At 42.2% G+C, this 10,290-nt stretch overlaps 1 protein-coding gene across 1 annotated transcript; it reads left to right on the top strand.

The window, feature by feature from the left end:
• Positions 1-3,462: 3,462 nt before the first annotated feature.
• Mbd3l1 (methyl-CpG binding domain protein 3 like 1) lies at positions 3,463-5,188 on the top strand. The gene is made up of 2 exons (XM_013151585.2): positions 3,463-3,600; positions 4,544-5,188. Exons 1-2 carry the CDS (start codon positions 3,463-3,465, stop codon positions 5,186-5,188), a joined length of 783 nt encoding a protein of 260 aa, XP_013007039.2.
• The last annotated feature ends 5,102 nt before the right edge of the window (positions 5,189-10,290 follow it).

The raw sequence follows: 10,290 nt of genomic DNA, 5'->3' as shown, positions 1-10,290 counted from the left end.
TCATTACATGGTAAACAAGAAGCAGAGAGAGAAAAGAGGGGACCCAAGAGGGAGACAGTAAAGCCATCCAGGCCCCCAGTGACCAACAGCATCACGACAGGCTCACCCTCCCAACACTAAGACAGCTACCAGCCCCCATAAGGCAACTGTCCTCCACAAACCCCACCCCTGAGACCAAGAGACCATGGGGAACCTCTAAACCCAAACCATAACATTTCACCCCAGCCCTCCAAAGACACATTTCAATCACTTTATGCAAAATGCATTTAGTCTATTTCTAAGAATTGCCAAAGTCCAGCAGATTCAGCACTGCTGCAAAGTTCAACTCCAAAGCCTCCTTTGAGATTTAAAGGAAATTCTTCACTGTGAGCCCCTATAAAGAATCAAAAATTGAAAAGCTGCTGACCTACCATGTCACAGGATAAACATTCCCATTCCAAAAGAAAAGAATACTGGGATAGAAACCAATGTGACAAAATCAATACCGAAACTCAAAAGGGCAAACATTCCTGAAGTTCTGTGTCCAGGACCTGAGGCAAGTTGTTGCAATATGTGAATGCCCGAGGGCTTCTGTGGGCCTGCCTGTGAGGCGTTACCAGTGGTTGCAGCCCTCATTGTCTGGGGCTGATCTTGCTCAGTGCTTGTGGCTTTTTCAGATCTTGCAAGTTCTTGGTTTTTTCAGTTTTCTGGGATCTCCAACCCCACGTCTGGCTTTTACTCTTAGAGCCTAATGCACTGCCTTCTCAGAGGTACCCTGCCTGGCCTTCTGAAATCTGACTGGAAGCCTCACTGGCTCACAATTTTTGCATTCTGCATTTCTGTAAAAACAACACCACAAGGACGAAGCCAAGGCCTGCTGCCCGGGAGAACAGTAGCTAGGCTCACTTGAACTATGACTCCTGTGCCTTCTGAGTGCCTAAATGTCCAAGCACTTTGAACTGAATCCCAAGGAATCAATGTTCACAGCTGCATTCTCCTTCTCTAGCAGAGTGCCCTGGAGCTCACTCCTTCATGCAAAGTCTTTCTCCTTTGCAACTTTAAGGTCCTGCTGGTTCAAGCCATCTTTCATCTTGTTCTGTTGTAACACAATTGACTTCTTTTCAATGGTAATCTTTTTAACAACAAAACCCTCCCTAGCTTCATCTTTTTAGGTCCAAACTTTATAGCAGTTTCCTTTCTGGCCAAACTCAAAATTTTTCAATCATTCAGCTGGGCCATTGGCCCTTGATTCTCAATGCGGAGCTGGTTAAAAGTCCGCAACAACACCCAAACCACAACCTGAACATTTGGCTGCCTTGAAATTTCCTCCACCAGATAAATTAGCCTGCCATCCTTAATCTCAGGACATGAGCAAAACGCAAACAAATTTTCTGCCAGAACATAATACACATGATCTGGAGTCCAGCTTCTAATGTAAGACGTTCTTGTTCCCAACTAAAACCTCTTGAGTCTGGCCTTTTCTGTTTGCATTTCTAGCAACATTCTGTTCTTCTGCACTCTGTCCAGAGTCTCCCAGTTTGGTTTAATGCATTCTGGGGCTTCTTCTCCAGCTGGCCTCTCCAAACCTTTCCAAACTTCTGTGCACCCTTTCCAAAATCTCCTGAATCCCCTTATCAGGTGACATCACAGCAGTGGCCTCACTCCCAAGTCTCCACATCTATTTTAGTCTCTTTCTTCATTCCTGGGAAATAAAATACACAACCCCTAAAACTTAAGGGAGGAAAGATTTGTTTTGGCTAAGAGTTTGTAGAGGTTTTGGCCGTATTTGGTTGGCTTCCAGGAGGGACAGAGGACACATAGCAGAGGAGTGAGTGCTGCTTATGGTGACAGGAAGCAGAGAGACAACCAGGGAGGATCTAGGAGGGAGCTAAAACCCCAGTAACCCGCATCTGACCTGACCCCACCTATAAATGGCAAGTTAGTTACAAACTCCCATAGTCCAATAGTCCTCCTAAAGTCCACCCCCTTAGAGCCTTAGGCCGTGGGGGGATCTAGATACAAACCACAACAAAACACAATTAGAGTATGTAAATAAAAACATGTCTTAGCATTTCTTTCTCTTTGTTATTTTTGCCTTCTTAAAAGATTGTTTTGTTTACCACACTTCACCCTGTCTCTTGAAACACAAATTTGAATACAGAAAGTAATTAAAGGCAGTCTTTTCTGTGTAAGAGGGAGGCACGGAGAAAAGAGGAGGGAAGAGAATATGGAAAAGGAAAGCATGTAGAAGTGTTATATATAAATATGAATCTCCCAAAACAGAAGCATATTTTATTACACCAACGATAAAATTAATGAACTACCAAAAATGAAAGACATTAACACTATCGATGGTTTTGTTTTTACCCAATGAAACATGCACCTGGGAGAGAGAGTAATGACAGTGTATTAAAGTTTAAGTAAGGAATCCACAATTTAATCATTCTTATATTTTCTCAGATCTGCATGTAATTATAACCAATAAGTTTATAAAGAAAACAGTGGAATAATAAATTATTTAATTCAAAGACATCCAATAAAGAGACCTCTTTCAACTAAATGACAGGGTAGGGTAGGAGGATGAAGGATGAAATATCAAATTTAACCGTAATTACATAAAATTTTCCCGCACAAAATAGTAATTTCTTTTTATTACCTGTGTGAAATGTTACATAGAGTTGATAAAAAGTGTATTAGATATTTTACTGACGAGTTTTTACGTAGTCTCTCATTTTTTCTCTCAGCCAGTTATATATGAAAATTTACACAAACCTACTAATTCTATACAGTTTATTTAAATATGTTTAAATATTGCAAGTCTATTTAAAGTACTGCTATCCACTGGACTTGGTGCTGCTTGCCTATGAGCATAGAATGCTGGGTGGCCAAGCAGGAAGAGGGTAATTTGAGCCCAGTCTGGGCAACTTAGTAATTTAGGAAGTTACTGTCTCAAAAAAAAGAAGAAGACACTGTCTCAAGTTTTAAAAATAAAAATTAAAATTGTAAAAAAGGGGGTGGGATCTTATTTTAGTACTGTACAGGCCCCAGGTTCAATCACTGTACCCCAATAAAATGGTTTAATTCCGATATTAATAATATATTGATGAGCTAGTAGATATGTGAGATAGATTAAACCTGCATAGATCAAATCCCACAGATCAAAAGATCAGATTTTATCCTGTAAACACATACAATTGTTACTTGCCAATTAAAATGTTAAATGCTCTAATAAAAAATATTGCTGATCTTAACTGCAAACTGAGCGAGAAATGTATTTAACATTTTCTTCATGGAAAGTATTTAACAATGCCAGTAACTCTACATATTTTGCTGCTGAAAAAGGGATTTAAGACTCCTTCATGACCCACGGATGTGTCCCATGGTTGATCCGAAGACTAGATTATCTGCTGATTGGATTATGGGCGGGTTAACTTCAACTCGGGCCGGGATATCTTTTCCCCTCCTTAATAAAAGGGGACGGAGATGCGGGTCTTGCTGCATTTTGCAGCAAGTCTCAGCCTGTCTGCATCTCAAGAACAGAGCCGGCCAGACGGCAGCAGTGACCATGGGGGAGCCAGCAACACACACAGCACCGAGCCAGCCTTGTGTGGTGAGTGTGGGGTGAGTCAGGATGGCAAGCATGTGCTTGGTGTACTTTTCCCTCTGGTTAAACCTCCTTAAACTGTGTGTGGTGATGCATGCCTATAATCCCAGCACTCTAGAAGCCTAAGACAGGAGGACTGCAAATTTGTACCCAGCCTGGGAAATATAGCAAGTAAGCAAGGCCCTCTCTCAAAATAAAACATAAAAAATGTGCTGGGAAGTTGATTCATTGTGAAGCAAAGACACTGGACTCAGTCTACACATGGAAGAGAGAAAAAAACTCTTTAATTTGCACAGTTATTCTTTTCTTTTTTGAAAATAGAGTGCTAGTATATTGTTCAGACTTTTTTTGGATTCCTAAATCCAAGACATCCTCCTGCCTCAGCCTCTCAGATAGCTGGGACTACAGACATACAGATGGTGGACAACTGAGAGCTACTCTTCAAACAAATGATGTCTTAGGGAAATTTTCCTAAATGTTAGTACTTATTGAGTAAAATTAAAGATGCGGCTAGGCACTGCTTAAATGATGAGTTTTAATTCGAGAAAAGCACTGCATGCTGATTTTGTCACATGTGGATGTCGGAGCCTGTGCTTACACAGTTTTACGTGTGGTGCGTCAATCGCTGTGTGTGAAGCTTGTAGTCCTGCCCTCTCAGATCCAGCTAGGCTGGGGGGCAGCAGCAAAAAGAGGATAGTGACAGGGAAGAGAAGCGAGTCACATCCTCAGAGGAGGATGCAGGGACAGGGTCTGAGGCTGAGGCCCACCCCAGGCCCACTTGGGTCCCTAACATCTGAGTTGTAACAAACTTTCCAGATGGCTGTGATGCAGTGTGATTTCAGATATTTCTGCAGGGAGGGGAAGGGGAAAGAGCTCAAGGAACCCAGGAAATTCTCCAGAGCGGGGAGCAGTCTTCATCTCCCATTTCGTTTAAATTTCACCTTTTATTCTGTCTTAAAGGGAAAGCACAAACGCATGATATCCCAGAATTTACAGAAGAAACAAGTTCATGCCTCCAAGGCAAAGCAAAGACCCGCCGCGGGTTCCGCCCTCCCCGTGAGACTGACCAGCTGCATCTTCCCGAGGCCGGTGACTCTCATCACCGCCCACCCTGGCAATGAGGTCAATTGTGGTCCACAGGAGGACGAGCTGGAGAAGCCCCAGCAGCTCTGCGCAAGCTGGAGGCTGCAGGCAGTCAGGCACCAAGGCACCAAAGGAGAAGTTTTAAGCCAATCGGATTTTGCAAAAGCCTCCAGAGTGATGACTGTAGCACATCGCCGTGGATCCCGGGGCCAGCCCGCTGTTGAGAGCCTGCATGCCACCCTTGGCCTGTCTCCGTTTTGCACAGAGATGATCCCGGAAGCTTTCCATCTTTTACCTCCCGCTTACAACCAGCAGGTCACTGCTGCAGACATCCAGAGTCAGATGGAGAAGGTGAAGAAAGCCAGGGAGAGACTGGCCAAGGCCTTGCAGGCAGACAGGCTGGCCAGGGAGGCAGAGAGGATGAGCGACCCGGAGGAAAGGGCTGAGAACCAGAGGGGAACAGGAGCAGAGACTGTTGGAGGGTCCCGATGTGAGGCCGCGGGAGAGAGGGTTTCACCATAAGAGACATTTCCAACTGCCTTGTTTCTTGTAATAGCAATCCTGCCCCTCCAGTGATCTTGTAACAGCCAAACTCTTTCTGTGAGACTAGGATGTGAAGAGTTGATAGTTTTGTAACATTGTTTCATACGAGCAGAAAAAATACTCTTTCCTTATAACTGTTTTATTTCACCCTACAATTATTTTTATCTTTTTACATTAAAATCCAGTTTCTATAACTTGAGGTATTACTTTGTGTTTTATATGTACACATTTCTCTCATAATACTTATATTCAAGGAAGAGGTGGTACCTACTCCAGAGATTCTTTTTTCTCCATATTTCTCATTTTTAATACATATAAGTGGTAGATATTAAACGGATTCACCCAGCCATTGCCATATATGTATATATCAAGTTTCGGTCACTTGCAAACTCCCTCCATCCTCCCAATTCTCTCTTCTGCCTCCTCCCCAAAAGTCTATACCCCAGAAAATGGGTCATGATTTACCCAGGTTTTGTTTCCTGCCAGACTTAAGTTTAGAAGGTGTATGGGTGGGGTCCACAGTGTGTGAACCACCAGTCTGTGGCCTCCTGGGATCAAACATCACACCAGTGAGCAAGAGGGATTCACCATCAGAAGGAGACTTGCCCTGAGCTTTCATTTGTACACACATCTGGTGTTATGGTTGATACATTGTGTAAATTCAAGAAGTCCAGAAGCTTAACTAAGTAACTCAGGAGCTCCACATCCTGGGGTGTGGAGGACATGCCCTTACCACTCACTGTAGGACGCTGTTCACTGTGTTAACTTGAGAAGTTTAAAAGGTTAACTGACTCAGCAGGGGGCCAGGGTCCTCACTTGGTAAACATCCTCAGCCTGTGCAAGAGGAGGGCAAGGGGGTTTTGTGAGTGCTGCACCCACCCTAGAGAGAGATGTCTTGTGTACAGTATAAGGGAGGAAAAGAGGCTTGGTCTTCCCCCTTTTTGATCTTGTTTTGCTGTCTTCTTCCTGAAAGTGTTGCCCCTGTGCCATGCCATCTCACCTTGGAGCCAGTTAATTGTGGACTGAAATCTCCACATACTGTGAATTAAATAAACCTTTCCTTCCTTAATTTTGGGCACTTAGTATTTGTCTCAGCAACAAGAGAATATTAACCAAGACATCTGAGAAGAGATATAATTTGCTCAAACCTAATGTAAAATAAATACCTCCTAATGAATAGTTTCTTTTCCCTTGAATTAGAATATTATAGTGAGAGTTCTAGTCCAAGCATTATTATACTCAAAAGGTGGGAAAGAGTTTGACTAGCTACAATGAAAAGTTGAATTTGATTTTTGTGCTATTTGAAGAAAAATTTAAAGGATTAGATTATGCAGAGCCTGGGGCTGGGGATTTAGCTCAGCAGCAGAAGCGCCTGCCTTGCAAGTGCGTGGTCATGAGTTCAATCCCTGGTGCTGATTAAAAAAAATAAACTACAAGAAAAAAAGACTACGCATGGCCAGTGAGACTCAGGACATACATGTGACATTTATAACTTTTAAGGCAATATTCTGGGTTTTTATGGTTGGAGTGAGACTAAACCTAGTGCTACAATTCATTTAGTAATAGCACAGCCTTGACCCTGCCATTTACACCCATAGCTTGTTTGCACACAGGCCAGGAGAGAGGTCTCACCCAGCTCACACCACCCAAAGGAGATGCCTAAAGTGCCCCAAGGAGAGGAGAGAGGCCTTGCCCCACTCTACCATCAACACAGGCCACCTCAAATACCCTGGGGGAGGGGAGAGGAGAGGCTCCACCCTGCCCCACCAACAACTGCAGCCTCATCTCTCTTGTGGTAAATGAGCGAGCTGCCACCCCAATCCCAATACCAGTGCCTCACACGCTCTGTGTGGGCCAGGAGGAGGGCCAGCCAAACTGCCAAATCTTAGCAGCTCTGCACCTTGGTTCTCCTCAACACAAGGCAGCAGGGTGACAGTCAGAAGATCAGCCTTACGTTGATATTCACCTCACCCCAAGAGAATGGCTACTATCAAGAAATCAAGCAATAACAAATGCTGGAGGGGCTGTGGGGGATTCACTGTTGCTGGGAGTGTAGACTGATTCAAATCAGTGTGGAGATTCCTCAAAAGCTAGGACTAGAGGTCCCATTCAACCTAGCTTCCCCTGCTGGGTATCTTCCCAAAAGAATTAAAAAACATCATACCACACTGGTATTATGTGCACCCATGTTTATAACAGCACAATTTGTAAGAGCCAGATCTCAGAAACAACCTAAATGCTCATTGACTGAGGAATGGATAAGAAAAAGATGTGGTATTTTTATACAATTGAGTACTACTCAGCCATAAAGAAGGATAAACTGGAGCCTTTTTTAGTAATGCAACTTGAGAGCATACTCATTAGTGAAATAAATAACACATGCATGTGTAAATATTGCATTGTCTCATTAGTATGAGAAGCTGAAAGAAATAACATATGTGTATGTATATTTTTTTAAAAGTTAAGACAAAAAGATTTTTTTAAAAAAAGACCAACCTGATTGAGGATGAGACCAACATCCAGGAGAAGAGTTTCACTCCAGGTTGAAGTGGAACCCTGCAGCAGAGATCAGGTGAGATGTAGCCGTAGGACAAAGGCTTGAAGAAAATGACATCTCCTGAGATTCCCTGGAGACACTCTACCTCAGATCAGGAAGATCATGAGACCTGTAGTCTCTGGGGGGATCCCAGGTTTGGTGGGAGATCATGGACCCTGTAGTCTCTGGGGGAGTCCCAGGTTTGGTGGGAATAATCTTTAGATCTAAAGTAGGAGGCATTTAGGACAGTAGTCTGCTTGAGCTTTTGTACCTCTGCATACATCCATCTGAAACTAGTGGTCTGTTATACTATAGGTCACTATCCGGATTACCTAACTATCTACACTAAAATCATGACTTCTTTGTTGTAGTTAATGGGGGTTTATAAGACATTATTAAGGTTTTTAAGTATCTAGTTATTGGACTCCATTTTTGTCACCAGTATACTACTATAGCCAAGGTGACACGGTCAGTGCTGTCAACTGGTTTTCTCTGTATGCCAGTATCTAGAGTGCTAGAGGGTCATAAACAATACAGTTGTTCACTGCCAAAGAACAAGGCACTGCACCAAAAAAGATGTAAACATCAGCACAGAAAACAAACAAAACAAGGCTACAAAATGCCTCCAAAAACTCCCAACTCCATCAAAATTAACCCAGAAAACACTGAGGAGTAGTAAATCATAAACCACACAGCAGAAATGTCTGAAAGGATATTGTCTTGGTTATTTTTCTCTCGTTGCTGAGACAAAATACCCAACACCCAAAACTAAGGAAGGAAAGGTTTATTTAGCTTACCATTTGTGGAAGTTTCAGTCTGCCATCAGCTGGCTCCAAGGCAGGGTGGCATGGCACAGGAGCAATAGTCCAAGCAAAAGCAACAAAAGCAGAAGTGGGGGGACCCCTCATACGGTCAGCAGGCTACCGGCACCCTCAGGGTGGATGCAGCACTCACACCATCTTCCTGAATTCACTCCTGTTGCACAGGCTGAGGATGTTCACACAGTGAGGACCCTGGCTGCCCGCTGAGTCATTTAGTTAAACTTCTAAACTTCTCAAGTTGACACAATGTATCGGCATTATAGATATCAATGTCAGTAACAAAACAGTAAGTGACTTGGCAAATTCAAAGACGGTATAACTAAACACATGGAGCAAATAATCAGTGAGTCTAGAGAAGACACTAATAAAAATCTAGTGGTGATAAAGAAAGATGCAACGCATGAATGTCCAGTACAGAAAAGAATGGAAGTCCATAAAAATGTTACAAAGGAAAACCCAAGAGGTTAAAAATATTATTAAAAGTATGGACAGCAGAAATGAACAGTGTGAGGACAGAGTGTCAGATCTAGTAGATAATGATGAAATAATGAAGGATACATTTAAAAAAAACAAGAGAACATGAAAAATGGGTCCAATAGCTGCTAGATGACTCAAAGAAGATTAATATAAGAGTAATTGGAATTAAAAATCAGAACACAACACAAAGGACTTATAAACACCTGTTTACAGAAATAATAGTAGAAAACCTTCCAGACATAAAAAAAAAATTTAGTATGAAGATAAGTGAGACATATTGAACCGTAAATAACCATGATCAAAAAATGCACATAATGATTAAAACATAAAAACTGGATGTGGTGGCACATTCCTGTAACCCTTGCACTCAGGAGACTGAGGCAGGAGGATCTCCGTGAGTTGAAGGCCAACCTGGACTCATGGTGAGTTTAAAGCTACCTTGAATCCTGTAGATAGTGGAATAGTGACACCATGTCTCAAAAAACAAAACAAAATAATTAGTAACAACAGTCATAAAAATGCCAGAAACCTAAAACAAGAATGGAATCTTAAAAGTTGTTAGGGAAGGGGCTGGGGATTTAGCTCAGCGGCATAAGTGCCTGCCTTGCAAGCAGACAGTCGTGAGTTCAATCCCTGGTACCAATAAAAACGAAAAAGACAAAAAAAAAAATACAAAAGTTGTTAGGGAAAAGCAAAGAACCGTTTATAAAGGAAAATTCATTTTAAAAAAGGAAACTCCATTAGAAATACAGCTCAACACAGACACGAAATAAATTGCTTCAAACCCTAAAAGAAAACAGCTTCAGATGCAGCACAAATCCAAACACACTAGGCCATCTTATATTTGAAAAAGGGGCCAGGTGTCCCTCAGACAAAGGACTTCTCTTTAGAACGTATAAAGAACTGAAAAAATAAAGTTTCCCAAATTCAAAGACCCAATCCAAAAATGGGAGTCTGAGATTAGTAAGCACTTCTTACATGAAGAAATACAAATGGCAAATAAATACATGAAAAAATTTTCAGTATCTTTGGTCAGTAGAAAGATACAAATTAAAACAACACTGAGATTCCATCTCACTCCAGAAAAAATGACTATCATCAAGAAATCAACCAATAACAATGCTGGAGGAGCTGTGAGGAAAAAGTAACCCTTCTCCACAGTTAATGGGGGAACAGACTGGTACAACCACTGTGGAAACTAAAGAACTAGGATTAAAGTCCCATTCAAGTCAGCCATCCTCCTTCTG

Source organism: Cavia porcellus, unplaced genomic scaffold (genome assembly GCF_034190915.1).
Source record: "Cavia porcellus strain 051 isolate PalLab524CR breed Dunkin Hartley unplaced genomic scaffold, mCavPor4.1 scaffold_17, whole genome shotgun sequence".
Classification (NCBI taxonomy): domain Eukaryota; kingdom Metazoa; phylum Chordata; class Mammalia; order Rodentia; family Caviidae; genus Cavia; species Cavia porcellus.
The sequence above is the reverse complement of the archived record's forward strand: the minus strand, read 5'-3'. Positions and strand labels throughout refer to the sequence as shown.